We start from the raw sequence: 27797 nt of genomic DNA on the forward strand, positions 1-27797 counted from the left end.
AGCTACATGTGTATGGCAGCCTTGCAGAGTAGACGCCCCAGATCCCAGAATAAACCAATAGAAAAAGAATATACCCATTAAGTTGCTAAATATAATACCTGTGACATCCATGGTGTTTCTAGTGATGCACAGGGGTTAAGGAAGACATCAGTCTTGCAGCTGTGTGTTTTGTTTTTTAAACACAGTGCTGTCTAATGACTAAAGTACTTTACTGTGAATGTGATGAGGTTCCAGTCCCAACACTCACTAGCCAGGTGTTCATGTGTTATTTATTCAGTTGGTCATTACTTTAACCCATTACTTTCCGAAGACCCTTCATGTACACCCCACATTCAAAAGAAAAAGGCTGCTACCAAACAATAAATGTATTGTTTAATTTTCTTTAGGTAATGAACAGATGTCATAAGGGCAAGTACTAAAAGCTTTTAAAAATAATAGCCAGGATAACCAACTAAGAAATTTAGAGTCACATAGTTTATACAACAGAGTCTTAAAACTGACTAAGATCTGCCCCATGCAGGATTTGTTTGTCTGCACTGCACTGTCATGGGCTGCTTGAAAGAATGTAGCCAATAACCACAATATAGAATTTTGGAGAGGGAAAATGGAGATTTTGGGATGGTGTTGTATTCCTGTTTCACCCTGCCTAGATATTGAACTTTGCCCCATGACATCAATGCCTTTTAACTTGCTTCTGAGAAGCTAGGTCAAAGTAGCTAAGAAGTGGCAACATTACTTTATGTGTAGCTGGTTAGTCTGCTTTAGTATGCATTAAAAAAACTGCCTCGGTCCATGGCTCTGATAAACTGTGTAACTATTTTTGCATACACATAAGTGCCCATGTATTAAATGCCTTTAAAGTACATACACATAAATAGATATACAAAGATTGAAGCATACATGCCTACCACATTTTGAGGTAAAAGATAAAGAGATCTACAGCTGTGCAGCTGATGGACAGATAATACAAATCAAAAAGACTTTGTTATCTGACAAAGCTTCTTAAAACTGTAACTCTAATTCAAAGGCCTTCTTCACTTGCACTGATTTTCTGCATTCAGCAGCTAAGATTCTGTTTAACGGGGTGAATAAAACAACAGTCTTGCAAATTCTTGTCCATTGTGAAAATGGTTTGTTGCTTAGTTTTAGCTCTGATGAAGACAGTATTAAGAGATTTAGTTTGTAACTAAAAAGAACTGTTTAGTTTCAGGATTATTATTTTAGAGCATGTCACTAAACACTTTTTTTTACCCAAAAGCATGACACATTGTAAACTGGATAAATATGACCCATAAAAATGTTTGAAATAATGACCAAGAGACATGCTGGAGGCTGTAGAATTTTGTCAGACTTGCACAGCATAAAAACACTGACTTGGGCAACAGACCCACAGCTATTATTATATTAAGGCCATTCATACCTTGTTCTGCTAAATTTCAGAACATTCTGTAAGCAATGATGTTTAGATGCATACAGTAGTTTTTCTGTAAACCTGGCAACTTGACAATCTTATTAGGAACAACAGTTAGTATAATAACGTTGTGAGGGACACAACATAACTTGAAGACTAAAAGCCCACTGTAAATCCACTGTCCTCCATACATCAGCAAATGCAATCAACAAAAAATTAAAAATCAAGAAAATCAGCAAAAGTTTAGGGACCTGTGACATCGCTAATAATCAAAAAAGGCTACTGGGCAGTTGAGAGGTTCATCACTTGTGATGTCATAGTGATGGGTGCCAAAATGCTAATTCGATAAGAAAGGGGAAAAAAGGACAAGATAGTTTATCTTCTAAAGATAATGTGGACCTTCCAGTTGCACCTAACAGTAAGTGCAAGAATGTCAGCTAATTAACAAAAAGCACAAGGAAAATAGCATAAGAAGTAAAAGTATAATAGTTGGATCTTGTTTTATTCATGGTAAAAGTAGCCTCTTATATGATAAAACCAATAGTATGAACTCAGTGGTAGGTAACTTTCCTTGACAAATAACTGTCTGGTTGTATAAGGAATGTTAACCAAAGGGTTTAAAACCTTTACTTTCCTAGAACATGCATCACATCACAAGTACAGCTTCTTCCATTCCAGTTTATTACATGAAAATATTTGAAAATATAATTACTTGTCATTAAACTTAATATTCACATTAACCTCCTGGGCAGTATAGATCAATGTGTTAGTTTAGAAGATGAGTTCCCTTGGATATCTGTGATGTAACTATTGATTTTATTGCCATTTATATCACATATTAAACAGATTACCTGCTGCTGTAATAACATTAGTATAAACTCCCATGACCAGCAGAAGAATCAATTCTATTCTGCTAGACAAACATTTGGCTGCCTCCTCATTTTGTTTTATGTTCTTGCCGGAGGGTTCATGTGTTACATGTAGACTACAGTTAGACTCAGTAATAGTAGGTACACACATACAGGATGGAAACAAACATTCAGTGATTAAAGGCAGATCATTTGTAGCAATAAAATGTCAAATCATTCAGATTACTTTAAAGAGCACATTTCATAATTAACACATTTGTTTCTGTGTACTGAAATGTGTTCTGTTTGCCTAATTCTGTGTCTTTGTAGTTACTTGACTACGGAAAGAGAGAGACAATGGGGTAAGATATTGTGCACGGATAAGACACTACAGAGAGGATATACAGACAAGCAAAGAGCTGTAAGATACTTTTCATGTGTCTGTGTTGGCCTGGGTATCATATTTAATGCTGTTTAACTAAAATTTCTAACCTTATCTTCCTGCAGTAACATTTTATCTGCATTCCGGGACACCACACTACAGTACTTTAGAAATTTGGAGCCTTTAACTTTCACACACATGGTGGCACAAACAAAACTCTGCAGTGACTTTTAAGCACAAAAAAATCTTTAAGGAGTGCAGTGATAGGCAGCTGGTATCCTGTAGTAATAATTTGTTTCCTTTGGATAGATTATTGTTATTCAGTGTTGTTCACGAGTTCTTCCCTGTAATTTGAAGAGGAAAATGTTAGTACTGTGCATTGATGTGGTACTACAGTCTCTTTTAACATAAATATACGGATGAAATGTTGTATTCCAGGATCATTGACTGCAAAGAAAAGGATTTGTAAATTACAATCACAACCCTCATTCTTCTCATGTTTTTTTCTGTGTGTGCATATATGTTTGAAAAAGTTATTCTCTGTCTTTTTAGGCAAGAGTGACCCTTTCTGTGTTGTTGAACTGAGTAATGATAGACTACAGACACACACAGTCTACAAGAATCTCAACCCTGAATGGAACAAGGTCTTCACTTTGTAAGTACATGATGGTGAGCAAACTCACTTATAGACATCTGGGCTGTATAGTAAATGGTGCAAATGTAACTTATACACATCTCGGCTGTATACTAAATGGTGCAAATCTAACCTGGGAAGGGGGAGTAATATGTCCAAGCTACAACCATGTTGGACTTTCTGAAATGACTCTACATTACAGCTTGTGATTACACTACGTGTGTGTGTGTGTGTGTGTGTGTGTGTGTGTGTGTGTGTGTGTGTGTGTGTGTGTGTGTGTGTGTGTGTTTGTGTTAAATGCAAAAAATATGTTTTGGTAAATGCAACATAACTTCCAAACTGTTGTACTTCGGCCCACTTCCCGAAACATGTCATCTGACAGATTTTGTAGTTTAATTAAAAAATAGCTGTAGTAACAGCAGGATAGCATGTTAATCTTATCACTTCAGACAGCAAAATAGTTTTCCAAGGGATTGGGTTCAAGTCCCACTTTGTTCAGCTCAGCACATTTTTGTTATTAAATATTTGGCATATGAACATATCTGAAGTTATCTGTACTAGCAGTTTTGAATTTCTACTGCTCATCAGTAACACAAGAGTAATGGTAGAACAAAGGATGTCAGTCGTGCAGATATTCTGTTTCATTGCTTTTTCACTACCTACATGCTTTAAATCTTCATCCTGGATATCAAACACAGTTTCATATTCTGTTCGGTTTATCATGTCTGCCTCACACATTCCTGTATCCCTACTACTTTAGTGCCATAGATATTATTAACACACTGTTGTAAAATCATGCCAGTCACAGCTAAAGCTGGGTTTGACATCTAGGATGAACATGTAAAGTCTTAGGTAGTGAAAAAGCAATTAAATAATATTTGCATGACTAATATCCATTGTTATGCTATTATCATTGTGTTATTGATGAACAGGACAAATTAAAACTGTTACTACAGATAATCAAAAATATACCCAGATGCTAACTATTTAACAGCAAAATGTATCATGCTGAACAAACTGGGAATTGAACCCAGACCCTTGGAAAATTATTTAACTGACGTTGCAGGAACTGGCGAAAAGCAGAAGAGCTTCTAAGTTATGATACATTTGGTTAATGCATTTTATAATTTGCTTTTAATAACCAGAGTTTGACTTGCTTAAATTATGCTTGCTGTTGCTAGTTTAACATGTGAGCATATGTTTATTTCAGTTCCTTCTGTATTCTTTTTGCAGTAATACGCAATGCATTATGTTGAATAAATTATTTACAGAAAGTCATCCAGTTAATACCTGCACTGTGTATTGTTAAGGCCACAACAAGAACTATTGGTGCTTGCTTTCTAGTATAGGTGCATTTATTATTAATTCATTCCTACACAGAAATAATTTAATAAATATACTAGCTGCTTACCACTACCTCTTTCTGGGTAGGCAAATGATGTGTGTACATGTGTGCGTGTGTGTGTGTGTGTGTGTGTGTGTGTGTGTGTGTGTGTGTGTGTGTGTGTGCTTGCGTCTATAGTACAGCTACATATATTTCTAAAACTCATATGCACTATATATATATATATATATATATATATATATATATATATATATATATATATGTGTGTGTGTGTGTGTGTGTGTGTGTGTGTGTGTGTGTGTATATATATATATATATATATGTGTGTGTGTGTGTGTGTGTGTGTGTGTGTGTGTGTATATATATATATATATATATATATATATATATATATATATATAAAATTTATATGGACTATATACCTATTGTCTTGGCACAATGGGAGGACCTGTTTTTACCAACTCGGAATTTAGGACCTCATGGGTATTGTATGGGCGATACCTAGATGATATAGTCCTGTTCTGGAAAGATAGTGAGGACAATCTGAAGAGGTTCTTCACCTATATTAATGGAACTACAAGTTTTCTTAAGTTTACTATGAATAGCAATGTAGAACTGATTAATTACTTAGATGTTACCATCAAGAAAGACTTTGAACACAATTGTTTTGTTTCACAACTATATAGGAAACCTACCTATTCAAATTCACTATTGCATTATACAAGCGCACACCCATTGCACCAGAAAAAAGCCCTAGTTAAGGGCCAATATGTAAGACTGGCCAGAATGGTGTCTGACTTTGCGGATTTTCTTAGTGAATGTGAAACATTAAAAAACATGTTTTGTATGAGGGGGTACCCTGAAACCTTTGTCATAGATATTTTTAATGAAGTTAAGACTAAAAGAATGAATGGTCATTTTCTTGCACTACTAGGGCAGGTGTCCACCAAAAGTCATAATGACTGTAAACCTTTAAATTTTGTACGGGTGCTTACTCTTACTTACACATCCAATTTTTATGACATTAAAAACATTATTTCCAAATGTTGGAAAATATTTGATGTTGACCCTGAATTATCAGGGAAATTTGGTATTGAACCGCAAGTGGTTTACAAAAGAGACACTTCCCTTAAAGGACTGTTTGAAAGGTAAAAATTTGATATCCACAATGGTGGTACCTTTAAGTGTGGGAGGTGTGCCCAATGCCCTTATGTTATGGACAGAGAAAAAATTAAGCTCAAAAACTTTGGATATATTTCCAGTTCAAAAAGGATGTACTGTTACACTAAAGGGGTTGTGTATTTGGCCTTGTGTAGATTCTGTGCAAGTTTCTATGTAGGTAAAACTAAGAATGCCCTAAGGTTAAGGATTTATCAACATTTATATGATAACAGAAGCAAAAATGAAAAGAATGCAGTATATAAACATTTGGTTAGTGAACCTACCCATTCCTTCCTGTTCTTTATTTTGGAACAGGTAGATCTGGGACCTCGTGGGGGACCCTTGAATGAGTATTTGGAATTTGTAGAACTCAAACGGCAAATTAGGCTTGATGCTTATCATGCTCCTGGGTTAAATGATAGAATTTCGTTATCTTCTCTGTTGAAATTAAAATCTATGTTTTTTATTTAGTTATATATATTGTTTAGGGATATTTTAAACTTTTTATATGTATTATTGTTTTATATTTGGCTTGCAGTAAGTATTTGCAGCCTTGTTAATGAGGGAAATGATGTCAGCTTATTTGTGATTGGGTAAGCAATGTATTTAAACAGGTGCTAATTTCAGTATTTTGTATTCTGAGGAAGTCATCTACCAGACGAAAGCGCTTAATACAGCTGTGTTTGCTTGCACTGTTTTATCTTGGATGAATATTGTCTGTATTTTTCTGGATTTGGAGTTTTCTGCTTATAAAGGATTTGCCACCTACCAAGCGTCGCTTTTGTCTTGCAACAGCTGCCTTTTATTTTTCACTATATCTATCTATCTGTATCATGTCGTCAAAACACCATAACAGCAAACAACACTTCATCAACAAGTATTCAGCGAAAATCACTTCCACAATTCACTGAATACTTAAAGGGCAAACAAATACTTGCCCAGCAACCAAGTGGAACTAAATCTACCTAAACCAAACTACATCACAGCATTGAAAAGTAATTTCTTCAAATGGCTTTTCACTTGAAAATGGCATTAATAGAAATTGCTTTTGTGAGATCGCAGTACAGTGAAGATTGGAAAATTTGTCCTTTCCTCATTGTAGTGCGATCTCGGAGTTGGTATATATATTTAGCAGGGGGGGGGTTGTGAGAGCCCCCCACACCCCCCGCAACTTAAATATACCAACTCCGAGAAGGCACTACAGACAAGGGAAATCACCCGGTCCACACTGTATGCCGATCTCCATTCAGGATTTCGAAGTTTTGAAACTTCGAACATATCATCTTCGATCATATGAAATTTGAAGTTTTGAGGTTCAAAATTCTGAATGAAACCCTTCTGACACTAAAAGCAGACACCATAGACATACAGACATATTTGCCAAACAAAGGGGCTATTTTCAATGCTTCATTCCTGCTCTGTTTGGCCATGGGGAGGCAGGACACAATAAACCATCTGCATGCTGAGAATTTTTGTATTTGGGTAAATCCATCCCAGGTATCCCTCATCAGTTGTCCAAGTCTGCTTTGTAATTACTTAATGTTTTGCATAAATGAAAAGTTCTTTGTTTAGTGTCATTCCTGATTATTCGGACTCCCAAATCACAACATGACATTTTAACTCCCAAGGACTGGTACCTATAGGAGGTTCATTGGCAAGACCACCCCTCTGAAGTGGATAGATGTTTCTACTTCACATGCACTTTCAAGGACAAGGCTTTTTAATGATACTTTGGCATGTTGTTTGGTCTCTGTAGAGGATTCTTCCCTATTTCCACAGCTACTTTTTTCTGTCTTCTTGAGAAAATAAAAATGCAGTTCTCAGCATTGCCATTTTGCAAAGGAGTAATGTGTATGTCACTGCTTACTTACTTATTTATTTATTTATTTTTTGCAAAAGCTGCACACTTTAATACTGCACTGCTGTGTTGTTTTCCAGCTTTGTGTAGTGGCTTCATGTTAAGTATTCCTGGTCATTAGAGGAAAGGTCATGTATATGCTATGTTGTTATTTAGCACAGCCTTGCAAGCTAAATACATTACATTAAGGCAACTTCTTGCACTAATGAAGTGATGTTGTATAATGTTTTTGGACATTTATACTCTGACCCTACACATGGTACTAACAGTAAAATGAATGTCATAACGCTGTGCATTTATTTCCTTGTTTTTTATACTGCTTTTTGTTCAATATTTTTGCAGGTTGATTTCTTAATTACACAACAAGCTTATCTTTAAGTTTACATATTCTTTCTGATGTTTTTGGTAGACGACGGCTAACATTTGTCTCTCAAAGTCTCCTTTATTCATTTTCATTTTTCTTATTCTTTTAACAGCAACATTAAAGACATACATGCTGTTCTGGAAGTGACCGTTTATGATGAGGATCGAGATCGAAGTGCTGACTTTTTGGGCAGGGTTGCGATACCCTTACTATCTGTAAGTTTCACGTCCCAGAAACAATGTTCTGGGTTTATTTTCCTTGAAAAAAATGAAAACTCTTAAGATATGTCTGTCATTTTCTCAACCAAGGATTGTAATAATAACAGTAAAAATCTTAACATACTGAATTCACGACCATGTTGAGTCCCAAGATAGTTAATTTTTCCTGACAGACTCGATCCTGGTAATGAACAGGTACTTGTCAGAATTGCCACAGTTGTTTTGGGTTCTCTGTCAGTTTCAGCAGCTGGGGGTCAAAGGTCACTCAGGGAGTGTATTCAGTGGAGACCACGAGACAGACGGCTGTCATGTCCTTTTCCTGCAGATTCAAAATGGTGAACAGAAAGCCTACGTCTTGAAAAACAAGCAGCTGACAGGGCCAACAAAGGGGGTCATCTATCTCGAAATAGATGTGATTTTTAATTCTGTAAGTCTTAACTTTGCTTTTTTTTATACTGCTTAATACTTTAGTTTCTTGAAGGCTTTTGTTCATGATCTTTTGGAGAATTCTGTCATTGTTAGCTTTCTTTGAGTCTTGATATGCGCAAAAGAATGCTCTTCTGCTACTGCATGATGTGCTCCCTCTTTACCTGACAGCATGGCTTTTGCAGCTTTATAACCAATTGCTTTTGCAGTACCGTTGTTCCTGGCCTGTGTTTTGCTGCTTGTAAAAAATCACATCTGATTTGCTTTAATTGTCATTAGACAAAGCTATCATTGACCCACATGTTCAAGAAACTCCAAAATAAGGTTCTTAATTGAGATATGTGCTTTTTCCACAGGTGAAAGCTAGTATCCGAACACTATCGCCCAAAGAGCAAAAGTATATTGAGGAGGAGCCAAGGTTATCAAAACAGGTAAAACAAGCCACATTTCATTGCAGTCCCAATAAATGACAGTGAATCCATGCTAAAATGCTATTTATTCATTACCTCAGATCTACCTTTTACCCCAAATTCTTCATATTTGTCAGCCCCTTTCATATACTGTCAGTTTTACACTACTTCCGGTGGTTTCACTGTGACCTTATATTGGGCTACTTACATTTTTCCTTCTAAACCCAGCAGGAAGGGCTAATCTCATACAGCTACTGCCTACTGGGTTGTCTGCCATAGCTGACAATTAAAAAGGGAAAAAGCAACCAGAAACCAAGTAAAAGCCAAATGTTACGTGAGCAGTGTGCTAGTAGTGGACAGTCTGGATCCATCAGATGTCACTCTTAACAGAAATTTGAGAATTTTGAGTTCCTATCCTCTCCAGAACCACAGGAAGACAGCCATGAAGTGGCATTTATATACCATGCTCACTGCAAAATACACTTGTTAGTGGCTATTCATTGTTCTTTTACATGACCTCACAAAAAAGATGGAAACAGGCCTCACACATACTAAACCATCAGCAGTATACAGGCCTCAGTACTTTGACGTCCATTCCATTCTGTGGGTATACTTGCAAGTAATGACTTTTATGGGAGAGAAATAAAAACATAGGCAAAAGAATAATCATTCAGTTGTACAAGTGTTGCATTTCTGTCCCAGGCAGTGCTGTTTATTAGTTAAGTTTATACACTGATAACGTCTCCTTTTAATTTTATGTTTCATTTCTACATACTGAAACTTGTCCTGCAAGATGTTTCATAGTCAGTAACAAAATGGCACACATCTGTGTTAAACACAGCAAAATGCTTTAGTGAGTAAGTGGTATGATAACTGAAAAAAGATGATTTTGGCTGTGATTTGTATTGATTTTGGCTGGGAAGACTGGACGAGATAAATGATTGCACTTTTATACACATATAGACCAGTGAAGTATGAGATGAGTTTTATCTGCTAATGAGTTGCAGAAGAGTAAGCTGACTACTACAAATACAAAATACATACAGAAAAAAAAAATAAATGCTCAAAATGCCAGACATGAAATACAATTTGCCCTTTTCAAGAAACATTATCTGAGTCTCTGCTGGTGTTGAAACCCAGCTGTAACCCTTACATTAACTGCAGTTTTCACAACGCATACTAGAGCAGAATCCAAAGTTGTTTTTGAACACCAGAAATATATATCATCTCTTTTGTCCTACTATAACTGTTGGTGGTGGCGGGTATCTGAAAGAATGGAGACTAGCTTAGATAATTCATGACATTGAGGACAAGTAACGTACATTTAAGTGGCATTCAGTATTAACATTTCCCAGGGAAGGTGAAATGGACATACGGAATGATATCTGAGTGCTTTAAGTAAACTTGCAGTCAGGATGAAGCCTTGTAAAAGTGCAATATGCCACAGGATACTTCAGTGCGTCACATGTGTATGGTGTAAACTAACTGTAATTAAGCTGCATTGTAATTTAACAGGAGTTAATTGTGCTGTGCATAAAAAGATATTAACAGGTGATGATGCAGTCTGTCAAGTTTGAATGTTGCATGAAGCCCACATGCAGCTGTCTCTTCCCTGCCTTACCCTATCCGTTCCTAGCTTTGTTTTTTTACTCGTGTGCATTGTGTCCTTGAATAACAGTGTTTTTGTGTAAGTGGTGCACACAGCATGAAACTTACAGAAGCAGAACTGGAGGGCCAGTTAGCCATAAACTAGTACAAGAGAAGTGCAGTGCTTCAGCTAGGGTTTGATTCCCTGTACGGGAGTTTTTAATGCAGCCCCTTAAAGTAGCTGTTAATATAATAATATCATTTACCATTAATGAAACGTGAATCTATCATTCACAGACTGCGTCTTGACCTTCCCATACCCTTCTTCTTGCCCAGCTGAGCTTCCGCAGCAAACAGATGCTAATATAAAAATAAATAAATAATCATCTTCCTACTTTCTGGAGGGTAGGGGTTCATATGAGACCAGGGGACTCTTTTATTTTACTTTGCTACTCTTACTGAACTAGAATGAAAAAATAAAAACAAAAGGATCAAACTGATTGTGACAAGGTTCGGAGCCTGAAATCTTGAAATCAATAATTAAGCATAGTATTCTTCTTTACCCAGTCTCCTTTTTTTCTCCTTTTTTTTTTTTACTTCATAATTATATCTTGTTTATTAGCCTAGATTCCTGATGTTAACTGCTTTGGAGATCTTATAAGATGTCCATATTTGCATGGTTATGAAAGGATTTCTAATGTATTCCTTCAAGGTCTTCCCACTTTTTCTTAAGATTTTGCTCAAACATTGCTTCCCAGGTTGAACTTTCTTTGTTGTGACTTCTTCCATGCAGACAGACACACATACACTTACACCTGCTTTTCTCTTACTTTGCATATGCAGCTATCGTTTTGTTTTTCTGTCATTATTTAATTGCCAGTTTTAAAACATGCAGTATTGTGAAGCATAATAAAATAGAGGTTATGAAGCAGTTTGCATTTACTTTTACTTTAGCTATTCTGTACTAAAACTGTTTGCCAGTTTGTTTCCAGACAAATTAATAGGTCTAGAAAAAAATAAATGACTTGTATGGTATTTTTGATTGTTCATAGGTGAGTAACAGGCTAACTACCCTTGTAGGCCATTGTTTGCCTAACCAATTACTCCCTACGAGAATCAAACCCTGCACTTTATGTCTGTAAGGTAAACACCTTGACCATTATGCCAACCTCCCATACTTCTGATTTCATCAAACTGTTATAGATCTTAAGCCAGGGAATTATAAAAATCATGGTGTTTGTGTCATAAAAAACTACTAATGTGTCAGTAAATTTCAAGCTGTTCTTTATGTCTTATGGAATACATTTGAAATATCATGTGTAATAGGAGTTTCTGAGTTAAATTTTTTTGTCTTTCATATATGTAGAGCATTCCTTCATATTACTGCCTTCTTTAGTTTTAGCAGACAAAACTACAGCTTTATTAGATACAGCTTGTTGGCTAATAGCAACTTCAGTCTGCCTGCTCACTGCAAAAAGTCAGATTCCAGAATAATTTTTAAATATAGTTTACAGACATTTTCTTAACAGAAAAAAAAGTGTTTTCACAGAGCATGGAAGAGTACCATGATGTAGCAAGAAACAGTATTGTTTTCCTACAGCTAGTGTGCATCCCTGAAGATTCAGGTTGCATCTATTTGATCACATAACCCAGATATTTAAAACATTAGGGCTGACTGCTTGAGACTTGGAGTTGGTTCTACAGTGGGTACGTAACTTCTTTACTATCCAAAATTGTGGTACAAGATTGCCTTAAAAGTGGCCACTATTCTAAAACTACTCATGCATTAGTTTTTTGGGTTTTTTTTCACTTTTAGAAATATATATTTTTTTAAATTTAGGCTGTATTTTATGACAAGAAAAAAACTATTTTTATGCAGTTTTTTGGTTTTACTGGGATAACTTCATAAATGTGACTTCTGTGTTGGTTTGCTGACAATAAATTACTTTAGCATGATATTTAAAGTGCCCTTCTATAGAATTACTTTATCAGGAAAATGTTATGTTGCTATATTTTGGTTGGTGTGCTATGAGAAACAGCAATACAATTTGGGGCAGAAAATGTTTTTGTTTTTTAAGTAGTTTGCCTGAATGTATATCATTTATTGCAATGAATGGTTGAAATCTATTAAATTGTCATGAATTTGGCATTTTTTACAGTATAGTTCATGCAGTGCATAGAAAATTTGAGTTTTTTTTTTCCAAAGGATCATAGCTTCGTCCAAGGCAATCTATCCAGTAGATCATTAAGAGCTTAGCCACTGCAAGTCCCATTTGTTTGTTTTCTCATTTCATACATGAAGAAATGAAACTGAAGGTTCTCTTGTGATAAAAACAGGGTTACACTAAAGATAAATACATGGCATGATTGCCCTTGCATTCCTGCATGCAAATACAAATATTTGAGTGTATAATGAAGGTAATAGCACTCCCAGACCCAGCCTGCTGTTGCCAGTAGGGAAATCAGATTGCCATTATACTTTCTATAAAATAATGCATGGATTTGATCCCTGTACCCAGGCACTATTGTACTCATTCAAGTATCATTGTTTGTCAGAATTAAAGCCTTCTTGTGTCTTAAAAGCACACAAACAAACTTAATAACATGCATGGATTTTCTGTGGTTATGCTTCCTCAGAAAGTAGGGAAAATGTTTGCTGAAATAAAACAAGTTCCAAAAAGAATACCATAGTCAGAATATTACTTTGTAGGATCACCATTTAAACCCTCATGTCCCTGCTTATTTTCTAAGTATGACTTTACCCCATGTCCCTTCTTTTAAAACTGGAACAACACAATGTCAGTTATACGTCATATGATTCACCAGCCCTACTATCCATCGATAAAAGAGAACAAGTTGGTGAGATGTACTCAAAGGTCGAGAGTGCCTTTCTCATATTGGAAAACAAGAATGTAGTGCAGACATTGATATAAATTATATGTTTTGCGTTTTTTACATTTGTAATCAGATAATAATTGGTCCTTTATAATTTTGTAGCTCATATGCATGTCTAGATACCCCCAACACACACACACACACACACACACACACACACACCATATTTCTCCGTGAATAAGACCAAACCAGAGAATAAGGCCTAGCATGGTTTTCCAGGGTGGTCATGATATAAGCCCTACCCCAAAAATAAGCCCCAGTTAAGATCATCAACAACACATGACAGATGTGTTGAATTATAAAATAATAATATTATTGACATGTGCTGACTGAGGTTATCGTACTCTGCTCACCATTTTCGGACCATTCAGACACCCAACTTCTTCTCTTTGCAGAAAGTCGTAATATTCTTTCCCAGGGAGTCCGCCACGATTTTTATTGTAACCCTAATCCTCACTAACACTTGATGGTCGAGATCCTTGGTCCATAAACACTGGCAAGTGTACTTTGGTCAAATTACAGACAATGCATATAGAATGTGCGCACTTGATAACAAACAGGTGTGGTTGTGTCTTCTTAACCTTCGCCATTTTGTGTTGCCACTCCTGTCTCGTAAGTCTTCAATTAACCACCCCCACAGACAAGATGAGTACAAAAAGAAAGAGTTATTCCATCAAGTACAAGAAAGGAATCATGGAGGACTCCCGGGGAAAGAATCTGATGGCTTTCTGCAAAGAGAAGAAGTTGGATCTCCAAATGGTCTGAAAATGGCGAGCAGCGTACGATAACCACAGTCAACAGGTTGACGAGGGAAATGCTAAGAAGTGCAAGTGTGGATCAGGTCACCAACCATTATTTCCTGAGCTGGAAGACATTATCAGTGAATGGATTGCTAACAGGAGAACAAAGGCTTTGGTTGTGCACAGGGCCGATATTCAAGCATTTGCCCTTGCAATGGCACCACAGTTAGAAATATCCTCAGAAGAATTCAAAGCATCACAACATTGGCTGGATGGCTTCCTTCAGTGATATGAACTGTCTCTAAGATCAACAACACTGTTCAAGCTGGAAGATACTGAAGTTATTAAACATGCACTTGCGTTCAAGTCCTTTGTTGATGGCATTGACTTTTCTAAATACTAACTCTCTAACATGATTGCTATGGATGAAAGTGCAGTGTTTATGTGCCAAGGATCTCAAACAATAATTGATCAGAGGGGAGCCTTGTCAAACTACATTCAATCCACTGGTTACAAAAGTGCACGTGTTACCTGTATTTTGGCAAATTGTCTAGATGGAAAGAAAACCCCACCTCTAATCATTAGTAAGGGCAAGAAACATAAGACTGAACATGTTTCAGGCATTTACATTCTTGAAACCGAAAAAGCCTGGTGCACACAAGCAGTTATAAGGAAGTGGGTTGATGTAATGCTGCCACTTGTTTTGTGAGGTGGCGAAAGAGGTCTGCTAGTCTGGGATTCAGCCAGCACTCACCGCACTAAAGACATGAAGAAATTCCTTGCACAGAGAAAAATAGATGAAATAATGATTCCCGCAGGAATGACTGCCTATCTCCAGATTCTTGATATTGCAATAAATAAGCCATTCAAGGACTATGTGCACATGGAAATCAATGACTATATTGAGAATAGAATGGTGAGAAATCAGCATGGAAACTTCGTGAAGCCTAGGCTGCAAGAGGTCATGACTTGGGTGAAGAATTCATGGGATAAAATCACTGACAGCTGTCTTGCCAATGCACTACAAGCAGGCTACATGGGCAAGCAGTGCTCATTTAAGGAGAGCTCTATTGCTAGGCATGACAGATTGGGGCTAATGGTTCTACAGTAAATTGGGTCGCAAGAAATTCAGGCCAGAATTTGGGGGTTGGAGACTTATGACAATGTTCCAGAAGAAGATGACATGACTGTATTTGATTAATGTTTCCATTATCGGGGCAACAGAATGGATTCTTTCTGCTTTCAGTTGCCAGCAAGCTCTTGTCAGTTTTTTGATTTTATTGTATTAAGGTAACATTTCATTATCAAGGGGTAATTACAAAGTAAGGCCACTAGTTCCCAGACTTCATTTTTATGACTTTCCATCATTCTTCTCTTATGGTTTGAGTAAGGAATAAAGAAAGCATCACCACTCAAAAAGTGACAGTTATTCACTTGTTTTATTCCCTCCTCCAATACACATGTATTGAGATTTTTCTGCACTTTCTGTTAAGCATGAAATATTGCACTGTGAAAGCCAATGTGTATATATTCTGAAGTTGAAATGTTTATTGCACTGTTTATGTAGAATTCTCACACAACAGTTAATGCATTACCTAAAACTGTTGCCCAATAACGGAAATCTACAGAATAAATGTTTATTTTTGTACATGAATAAATGTAGATTATTGTACAGAGGGGGTAAATAAGGCATCCCCTGATAATAAGCCCTAATGAGTATTTCGGTGGGGGAAAAAGTAAATGACCCATTCTTATTTTCAGGGAAATACACTGTATATATATATATATATATATATATATAAATATATATATATATATATACACACACGCACACACACACGCACACACACACACACACACACACACACACACACACACACACACACACACGCAACAGAAGCACAGATGGCTCAACCAGCATCTGTGCTAATACCATGAACTAGTGTCCTACCCCTTTAGCTGAAATGAAGAGCAAAAAAAAAGGCTACTCCTTCTACTTGCACACCAACCAGGTGGTCACATACATGCCATGCCCCTCTTCCTCCTGCCCCAGCCAGTAAGGTCCCGTTTATGCATTCCCCCCTTCCCCAACCTTCCTTCCTCTCATTTTGTAAAAAACAAAATAGAAAAAAAAATCTTTATTTCTTTTAAACTGTAGTAAACTGCTTGCTATAAATGTAGCAAGCAGTCACTACGGTTTATACCCTGCATGGAGTGCTATGGCACTCAGATTCAAGTTTAAAAAACAAAACAAAACTTTTCTTTTAAACTGTAGCATACTGCTGCTACAAATACAGCAAGAAGTAGCTACAGTAATATACTGCATGAAGTGCTGTGGCACTTCGATTCAAGTTAAAAAAAAAAAATAAAAATGTTCTTTTAAACTGTAGCAAACTGCTTACTACAAATGTAGCAAGAAGTTGTTACAGTTAATATACTGCATGGAGCACTATAGTGATCATCAGATTGTAGTTAAAAAATGGAAACAAAACTTTTTTCTGTTAACTCATTCAAGCCTGTAGCACCTTTTTGTATACTTCCAGTTAGCACCCACAGCTCATTATACCATCCACATCGTTGTGTGGTCTGCATTCTTTAACTAAGTGACTTACCAGCTAATAATATGCAGTATAGGAAAAGGCAAAGAACAATTAAAAAAATGACACTAAGATTGTTCATGTAGGATATGCTGTGCTACAGAAATTAATTGCTGTTTTTTTCTTATTATTTATACTTACATTCATACTTTCATAACTGAGAGACTTACACACTACTGAGGGGTATGGTGTGAAATGCCATGACGAGAGATAGGAAAATTCATTGCTAGTGTCCATGTACATCACACTATATAGAGATATTGCTAGCTGTTTGTTAGTAATTATAAAGTAAGCAATATTTCTGTATGTGCTTAATAATTCAAAAAACAAGTGACTTACAAACTTGCATGGCATCAGGTGAAACCTTGGATGTTGAAGAAGAAAATTGTCTTTGGTATTTTGCACTGTAAACTGCACATCTTGAGAAATACTCAGTGTTATTTATATTGCTAATTATACAATTAAGCATATATTTTCATATTTTTGCAATTATCTCAATAAACGTGCACTCAGATAGATATTTCTTGCTGTTACAGAAAAGCTTATGTTTAGTTAATGTAAGTGTTCTAATAACACGTGTCTAGGCTCTACACTTTTCAAGATATGAGAATTTGTGAAAGTTTAGCAAAAATATAGCTCTGGATCTGTACGCATTATAATATAATATAGCATAATATAATATAATATTTATGGAAAGACTGAATTCACTGATAACGTTACTATTTGTATGGCTTAATAGTTTGTATTGTTTACTAAGTATTTGCATTTGTTTATTTTATGCTTTTTAACTTGATTTCTTTTTTCAGAAAATGCTCTGGAATGCAAGGATGTATGTATGCTGATAGACAAATGACACTGCACACCTCATAAGTGTTAATAAGTTAAATTGCAGCATACTGCTTGGTAAAAATGTAGCAAGCAGTTGCTTCAGTTTATACTTCACACGGGCAATTACAGCACTTAGGTTTCTGTTTAAAAAAATATGTTTTTTGTTTACTTTTAAACTGTAGCAAACTGCTTACTCCAATGTAGAAAGCAGTTGCTACAAGTCAGAGTACACAGAAAGGGCTACAGTGCTCCAGTTTGATCACAAATGCAATACTAACTTGTAAAAGCTGTATTCATTAAAGAGAGATCTGGATCAGGTGATCACACCCCCCAACACTTTGCATGTGAGGCAGTTTCCCCCTTTACTCTACCCTAACTATACTTCTGGCATGCAGACACATGCACACACACACACACACACACACACACACACACACACACACACACACACACACACACACACACACACACACACGATGAAACAATCAATTTGAACTGAGTACAGAGTAAAATCCATACTCTCAACAAAAGGAAAAACAGTAGAGTTTCACAGAAAGTTTCTACATATTTTTCCATAGGATTCAAGCTTTTTTGTAGGGCCTAAATCTTAGTGCACCCCTGCCCTCAACATTGAAGGCTGTGCCTCTCTCCATCCGTGCTATTTACTTATTCCTTTTCTAAAGTCACATGACCTCAGAGATGACTGCAGTATGAAGACATTATACATCTATATTTTACTGTTGTAAATCCATAACAAATGTTTAATTTCATCAGACAAGCAGTAATTGTCCCACAGATGGCCTAGGTCTGCTGTATTTTATGCATGTTTCTCAGCTATTCACAATTCTTTTTAAAATATGTATACATTGGGTATAATTACTGAATGAGCTACGCCTCACAGCAAGAGGCTCTCCGGTTTGATTCTCGGCTGAAGGGCCTTCTGTGTGGAATCTGCATGTCATCCCTGTGATCGACTGAAATTTAAAGGACATGCAGATAGGTGCGTGCGTGTGTGGGTGTACATTCTCTGAAGGGCATGCACCAGGCTGGCAACTTGACACTGTAAAAATCACTGCCAATCATAAGTGGACTGGAGATCCACTGTGGCGACCCCTAACCGGGAAAAGTTGAAAGACTTTTACTGAATGAGCTATCCATCAGTTTTGGACTTCTTCAATAGACGTAAGCTCTCAACTGCACAGTGAAGCTTTAGTATTATCTTTTGATACTTTTCTTTTACCCTTTTATCATGCCTTCTGTTTCATCTGGGTTATCTTAACTTTCTTTAATACCTGTTACACCCAGGGAGAATTAAATAAATATATAGCACAGAAACACTTTTGATGAGAGAAGCTTTACTTTAAGGTATTTTCAGTGGTGGCTAGTGACTTCAAAACAAAGGGGGGGCTGCAGGAGACAGATGACTTGGTGGGGCCAATGGGAAGGGGTGCGACCAACTAGAAAGGGGTGGAGCTATGCTCAGAACCACAAAATCTGGGACTTTAATTAAATATGCTGCCCAAGGCGCCAAATCATCACTATGAGAGTCCAATCAAGACAAAGTGAAGTGTAGAAGAAAAAAATATTTCAATGCATTGGTTACATGACAGCTTAGCTAATAACTAGATGGAAACAAAAAGGTTGTGAGGCTTGAAAAAATAAATTACTTTTTAAGTACATTATTGCAATGCCAGTCAAAATCAAGTATAAAAAAAACAAGCAGCACTCAGCTCAAACCACTTCTCCTTGCACTGCAGTTCTAATTATAATGTATATTCAGATTTATAAAAGTATCAAGTAGCATGCTGAAAGTAGCTATCTCTGTGATACCCCCACTTGTAAAAATGTTTCTTATCCAAAAAAAGACCTGCTGCCTGACAACAACTATCTACTTTGGTCATATTTTCCCATGAAACAAGTACAAAATGAACAGCAAACAAGAAACAAGGTCAAGAGAACTTGCTTAAAGAATTACTGCACAGGTTATGGACCACACATGATAGATTGGCATTCTGTTGAGTTTACTGGCAAAGTCTGCAAAGATGACTGCAAGTCTCCAACACATGTAGTAAACTTCTGAAAATACTGTAATCCTGTCCTTTATTACAATACCGTGATATACATTTCAATACCTACGGCTTATACATTATCTAGTTATGTAAATATTCTCTGCATGGCAACAGTAAAAAGGCTTTCAGTGTTGGTAATCCTTTAACAGTATGCTTATTAAAGCTTACTTGCATCTTACAATCTCAGACAAGCTTACCTGATGGTTATTAAAGCCTTGTTACTTAAACACAGATCAACAGGCAGTGCAGCACATGCATTTTCTGAATAATAATAAGCATAAATCAAAAGTATGAAAATATGACAGAAAACCAGAACATTCTCCGAAATCAAGGACAGATGAAAATCCAGTATAGTACTTGCATCTACTTTGGATGGGGGGATACTGTGCACAATTGCACTGCATAACTGCTCCTTGCTTTGCTTGGACACATCCAGAGTCACTACATGGGGGAGTGGGTTGCAACAAGCATGTCACAATTTGAAATGTCTCTGGATGACGGTGATGGCCGTGACACATTTGTCATACCTCTCAACCTCAGAGCAAGAAATCTGAAGAAAGCCATAAGTAGAAGGAGGACAAAGGCCAAAAATTAAAGACAATTTCTAAATATTGCTCTTATAAACTTAGAAAGATAATAGAATAGTAAGTCTTGCATTAGTATGAATTTTCTGAAGGGTATGAAACCTGAAACTGAAATGTCTGTCATTATTTTTTAAGTTCATTCTTTAATGATTTGCCACTAATTTGCCAGAAAACCACAATTTTATGAAAAATGGACCAAAATGTAATGCAAAAATATAAAATAGCCACACAGCTGGGAACCTGTCAAAGAAGGGACACTTTTTAATATTAGTACTGTTAAGTTGAGCAGCTGACAAAATAAGAGAATCTACATGCATTTCTGAAGTAAAAGTAATCTATAACTCTGATCATTACAATTATTTCTTACTTGTAAACCCTCCACATTTTCTTCCAAAATTACCATTTGCAGAGGGAATATTAGGGGGAGAGCAACATTTTGAGCCAAAGTCAGGGACAGTTGAAAGGTTTTTGATATACATAATTCTATAAAGTGATTTATTTGTGCATACTTTTCAACCTCTTAACACAGGAAATATGGAAAATGCCAAATATATTGGGGAAAGTACAGACAGTACTAAAAATTGCTGTAGTATAAACTTAGACTTGATAGAATAACAGGTCTTGCTTTAACATGCATTTTTCTGAAGGGTATGAAGTCTGAAACTCAATATCTGTCATTATTTAGTGACTTCATTCCTAAATGATTTGCCAGAAAACCACAAATTTTATGCGGAACAAAGCAAAAATAAAAAGCAAAAATCTATTAATTATATGAAAATATGGACAACTGAGAGTTATAGTTCAGCTGGGGCTGTCTTTGAGTTTGCTGCCATTCCTCCTTCATAAAATCATGGTCAAAAGAGGCCTCCCCCCTCCAGACATTCCAAGTTCATAGTTACTAGGTTCATAGTTACTAGGTATCTCTGCCAAAGAGGACTTTCTCAGGACTGCAACATCCACTCCCTTTAAAAGTACAACACACTACAGTATTGGCAATGCATTTACATACTGTGGGAGTAGAACCCACAGCTTTCTGCATCAAAAGCAAGTGCACTACCTGTTGTGATATCAGCAATACAAGCTCACTTAGCATAAGCAGCACTAAACTTGTCTTCCCCTGAAGCTCTTAACTCCTGGTAAAATCCACTTGCCACTCAGCTGTATCTCTCAATTTTGCAGCACATGAACACAAGAAATCTGGAGAAAGTCAAAATTTATTGGGGAGGACAAAAGCCTAAAAACTAGGGACACATTTTAAACATTGCTTGTATAACCTTGGAAAGTTGCTAGAATAAAATACTGGACTACCACCACACATTTCATTGAAAAGTCTTGAACCTCAGACCACTCACTATGCCAAACCAGCTGTTTCTTGAAGGACAGGAAGACTGAAACTTAAATGGCTAGCTTAAAAACACAAAAATAACCCTTGGAAAGTTGCTAGAATAAAATGCTGTGTTACCACCATGCATTTCACTCCCAAGTATTGGGCTTAGGACCAGTGTACTACAGCCAGAGCAGCATACCACTATTCCAAACCGGCTGTTTCTTGTGAGATAGGAAGACTGAAACTTAAATGGCTATCATTTAGTGAATTCAGTTCTCACTGTAGCTCTTAACCTCTTAGCACAAAATACCTGGACAAATCCAATAATGGGGGAATACAGTCCCCAAACATATTCAGTGAATTCAGTTCTCACCATAGCTCTGAACCTCTTAGCACAAAAACACCAGCACAAAGTTAATAATGGGGGAATACAGCCCCAAAAATTGGGACAAATTTCAAATATTGATCTTATAAACTTAGAAAATTGCTAGAATAAAATGTTTTGTGTTACCATGTACTTTTTGAAGAATATGAAGTCTGAAAATCTAATGTCTGAAAATCCAGAAAACCACAGATTTTATGAGGAACAGAACAAAACTATGAAACAAAAATCTGAATGCTTTTCACAAGTGGTGGTGGTTAGGGAATTCAGGTTCTTGCTACCTGTATCCAAGGTTGAGGGTTTTTCTAACCACCAGTTATAGTTAACTGGGGCACTTTACACACACACACACACACACACACACTGTAACCGTATAGACTTCTGGGGCATCTCTAAGACTGCTGCCCTCTTCCAAATCCGGACTGGTGAAAATTTCTACTCACGCATGCGTGTTTTTTTTTTTTTTTTGGTTTTGGTTTTCAGCTGGGGAGGGCTGCAGTCTTGCAGTCCAATAGGACGAGCTGCCACTGGGCATTCTCAGTAAACTATACTCATATGTAGCCAGACTGGAAGCAGCTTCTCTCTATACAAAATTTGTATTCCTTTTCTGCCATTCAATCTCAACCTTTCATATTCTACAGAACCATTAATTTGAACAGAGAAAGATAGAGAGAGAGAGAGAGAGAGAGAGAAGAAATATTAAAGGACCAGTCACACAAGAAAAAACATGGACTTAAAAGAAAAGCTTTAAACTTGATACACACCTGAAAACCCACTTAATAAAGACTGTAAATATATTTTCATCAATTCTCTGATTAATCACTTTGTCCTGATCAGTACTGATTAGGATAAGTGAATAAAAGCATATGAATGAATCAGTAAATGAATGAAACCACAACATAAAACAGTCCATCCATTTAATCCCTGTGTCTCACACAGTAACAGAACATGGCTAGCTAAGCTATGTCATGTTACTATATGAGGTCAGCAGTTAAGATTTCTCATTTTGAACAACAATCACAGTACTTAACCAGTTTGATCAACAAGAACAGATGCACTTACATTCATCATCAGCATTTCATTTAAAGCTATTTTTATTTTCACTGGTAGGACAAGAGATATGTATGTGGGAAATGATAAAAGTGTACATTGCCCAAAGCAGCAATACATCTGATTTTTTTTTTGCTTATTTATTTTATTATAGTTACAATGATTAGGATGAGTTGTGACTGTGAATGACTAACTCTGCTCCTTGTGACTTACATAAGAACCCACATCAGTGCTAGGACTCATATGTTGTCTCTGTATGAGTGCATATCACCACCAACATGAAAGGAGATCTACGATCACTGGTTTGAGAGTGCCAAGCCCACATACCCTGTCCTGTCAATTTTTGGTGCCTTATAAACCTCCACTTACATGATGGAAATAAGCCAGCTAAGTTCACTCAGTCCCACCCTCCTTTAGAAGGCTCGTCCCACACCCCACCTACTGCTCAAGCTTAGATCTTCTGAGTCACAGTCAGGTCTTTAACCTCCATGCCACAGATCTAAATATTATCGTTTTGAGGGAGAAGTTTGTATATAAAAACAAAGGGCAGTACCATGACCTCAAGTGAAACTAACATTGATATGGTTTGTTGGAGTATGAGGGAGTATATATGTGTCTGAGAGTGGCAAGTTGAAATACATTACTGAAGTTGTTCTTTCTTTCACTTTCATCATAATCTAAAGTTAGATGAGTACAGAGAAGGTGGCTATCTTCTGAGGTGTTGAGAGACAAGCTATGTGAAAGTAAATGGCAGTTACAAGATCATTGTAGAATGGTCACTGATAATGGCTTTTTGCTGGAATTGTATGTGTCTCATAGCAACAAGATGAAATATATTACAGTAGCCACTATAAGTTCTTCATAATGAGACATGAAAAATGTACATGGATAGTGACTATGATTTTTTGGGGGATGGCTATGTGTGAAAACAGAAAGCAACTATATGATATTATTAAACTGTAATTTGTATGTTTTTGGGGAGATGGTTTATGTTCCTATGTGTCAAAGTCAGTTATCTTCAGCTCATATTGTGGCATCATCCTTGGAGAAGTTAGAATGATGTTCAGTGCTAGGCTCATACCTGCCTGGGACACATAGTCCAAGAGCTCCACAATGACTCTCTTTATATAGTCCAGGAAGGTATGTCTCAAGTCATTTATGCTTACATGGACTATGACTGAGTCATACTGATACTTATGGTTCAGTGACCTGAGTCTATGTGTGTTGAGATGCTGTGAGACATGGCTGCATGTGTCATGGTGGTTGTTGTTTACTTTTTATGTGCTTGAGGATATCTATTGTGAAGACAAAATCTGGGAGGCCTTTGGGGTTTATCAAGATTAAATTTTAAAGCCTTAGCATATGTGGGTCTGTGGGTCTGGTACAAAGTATGTCTGGTGGACATAGTGTGTGTGCTTCTGACAGCCTGTTTGGTATTATTGCTTGTGACAGCCTTTCCTCCAATGACATTGTATAACTACAACTATAACACACTATATCAGTTTATTTAAGAATGATGTGGTTGTCAGTAAACATGAGATGATTGTTACATTGCCTGAAGATGCTCATAACCACAAAAATGGCTGCAGGGATAGTAGGAAAGTGCACATCCATAGCTCCATATCCTTATTTTGTCATCACTAGGGGATAATGCACGAGAGGTCAAGTGTTGTCCAGCGCGGGTGCTTTATGAGTAAACACTTCTATTAAGACTAAGACTAGACTTCTGGGGTGGTGATCCTCAATGTGCAAAGTAATTGCTGTATGCACAACTAACATCTAGGGAATTCTGGCAAGTAGTTTTATAGGAACATTTCCATTTCTTTGTACTTGCATCTATACAGGCCAGTGCTAACTGTCACTATGTGATGATCAGCATCACACAGACTTGGTGAAGTTGTAGAAACAGAGAAACAAACTGTTATATGTTGGTTAATAAACAAAGTACATACCATGGACATTCTTCTTTTCTAGAACCACACCTGTCAGTATGACAAAAAGACAGTGGACATTGCCAGATTGATACTGATACCTGAAAGAATCAGCAAAATTAATATCAAAATGTTCAGAAAAAAATATCCTAGGTGCTATAGAAAATAACTCAATAATTATTTTATTAAATTAACAGAGAAAACTTTGATAGATAAATAATGTTTAAGTTTCAAGGAATTCCTTGGAGCTTTATTAGCATCTAACCAACCATTCACGAGAAGTAAGAAGAAATGAAGATATCTTGAGCAAATGTCAGCTTCCGATATGTAAACATATAGCCATCGCTGGGCGTGCCTTGTGTGAGGCCAACTTTGTCTGGAGCCAAACCACAGGTACTGTTGGGAAAAATGGCCATAATGAAGAAAGCAAAGAAGATAAAAATACCCATACACTATGGCTATCCAATGAAATACGTCCCAGGTAAAATTGTTTAAGTAAAACTTTGATCTAAACTAACAGAGAGAAAGAGAGAGAGAGACAGAGAGAGAGACAGAGAGACATGGAGAATGAGAGAGAGAACACACTCTTAGCCAAAATGCATAGAAAAGCTTTCTTTTGGTCCACTACTAATAAAGACAACAAAATAGCATACAAAAAACCCAGGGGACTAATTTTATTCTTACTGTTTCATTCAGCTTCTTTAAATGAAATCCTTTTTTTCTGTAATATGTCTATTAAAGTGCTCCTGCACTGGAATTTTTGTATATTTCTTGAGAGAATGGGAGAGAGAATGAAAGAAAAATAAGATCCCAAGGAAAAAAATCATTAATTCTGTCCTTAAGAAAAAAAATGTTTTTTTGGCACAGATTCTTCCTGTGACTGATGCAAAATGCTCAGAACCAACATATTAATAATACATAACTTTGAAAGTTACTTTTTTCAAAGAAAAAAAATATCCTAAGGCTCAGACATTTCTTGTGTAAAGTTCTAAAAAAAAGTTGTAAAGTATCTGATTCTAGTTAGGGTATATAAACACACACACACACACACACACACACACACACACACACACACACACACTCACACTCACACACACACACACACACACACACACACACACACACACACACACACACACACACACACACACACACACACACACTTAATTACACACATTTATACTCTTGGCCATTTACCTTTTAGGATTTGTACTTCTGGTGGTGCTGCGGTAGCATTGTCGCCTCACAGTAAGACACTGTCCGGTTCGATTCTCAGCTAGAGCGTCTTCTGCGTGGAGACATGCATGAATGGGCGTACCTTCGTTGAAGGTTGTGCATCAGGGCTGGTAACTCAGCACGTAAAAATCAACTACCAATCATTTAGCGGACCGAAGTTTCGCTGTGGCGACCCCTAACCGGGAAAAGCCGAAAGACACAACAACTTCTGATCACAACTAAACATATTACATCCAAAGATGTATCTGTCCTTTCATGTTGCATATGCTAAATGTTACATGACTAATCCACTGAGCAGCTGCAGAGATACAAGAAATGCACAAATCGGAGATTTAATATTCTAGCAACAGTGGTGCTACTCTTTTGTAGCACACATTGTATATGTAGCTTTGTTAGAGATGTGGAATATGCTGAAATGTGCTATTGAGTGTTACTGTACAGGGCAGTACAGTTGACCAGGTTGTTATGGTATAGAAATAATGTGAAACAAAATTCTGACAAAAATCTGTAGCTAGCAGATGTCCTTGTTGTTGTTTAATATTCGTGAATTTGATATCAGATATATTACCTATGTGATTATGAAATATTACATAAAATGCACCTGAAATAGTGACAAGAGTTCTGGTGTGCTTATGACAGAAAATCAAAGTCACAAATCACTGAGAATGTATTTAGTTTGGAGCACCTGGTCTGAGTCTTTTGATCTCAACATACATAACAGTATGACTCTTAGCAAATGTTTAAACCAGCCACATTAAATTAGTTATAAGTGATTCTTTTTTTTTATCTTTATCATTCAGCAAACACATTTATTCTTTTCCTTTTAATCTCTTCAACATTGTGATGCACCTTTGCATACATTCTGAAAGAAAGATGTAGTGTAAAGCATTAATGCCTTTGCATATGCCATGTCCCATGCTATATATACATCTTAAGCCAACAAATATCTTATTACCATTACTACTGTCGCAATAGATCTATGCAATGAACAGCCTTCATGAAATATCGATTCTGCCCCTCTTAGTGATCATCTTGGCTTGAGACATCGAACTACATTTTTCCCCATTGACTGACACATTCAACAATGAACAATGCATCAGAATTACTTCATTAAGTTCAAATTTGCAGCAAGTTTGCCTTTCTTGAATGCTGGATACATTGTAACAGCCAGGCAATTGTGCTGTACTTGAACCTGCTAAACCATAGATACTTCATTCCAAACACTTAATATCCCATAATTCCAGAGTAAAAGACCTGGTGCTAGGGTGGGTGGGGTCATATTTCTACTAGTCTCCACATAAATGCCAGCTTTATTAATAGAGTTGTTTATCCCCAAACATGAGTGATCAATAGCCCAGCCAGTTGGATTAAACTTGATTGGCGGGCCATCTTAAATTTACTACCCTCCACCCACATTCCTACCAGGAATATGCTGCATTACTGAGTATTTGATCCCCCTTCCTTAGTCAGTCTAATTATGTCTTGCTAACTAACTTCAGCATATACTAGGGTTA

At 36.7% G+C, this 27797-nt stretch overlaps 1 protein-coding gene across 2 annotated transcripts in view; it reads left to right on the forward strand.

The window, feature by feature from the left end:
* MCTP1 (multiple C2 and transmembrane domain containing 1) overlaps positions 1-27797 on the forward strand; it is a 3344116-nt gene that overhangs the window by 2210756 nt on the left and 1105563 nt on the right. For both annotated transcript variants that reach the window (XM_044064134.1, XM_044064133.1), the window contains exons 11-14: positions 3194-3296; positions 8116-8218; positions 8547-8648; positions 9004-9078. In XM_044064134.1, coding sequence (XP_043920069.1) covers positions 3194-3296; positions 8116-8218; positions 8547-8648; positions 9004-9078 — 383 coding nt within the window. The remainder of the gene's footprint in view (positions 1-3193; positions 3297-8115; positions 8219-8546; positions 8649-9003; positions 9079-27797) is intronic.

This window comes from Protopterus annectens, chromosome 2.part2, assembly GCF_019279795.1.
Source record: "Protopterus annectens isolate FY-2018-M chromosome 2.part2, PAN1.0, whole genome shotgun sequence".
Lineage (NCBI taxonomy): Eukaryota > Metazoa > Chordata > Ceratodontiformes > Protopteridae > Protopterus > Protopterus annectens.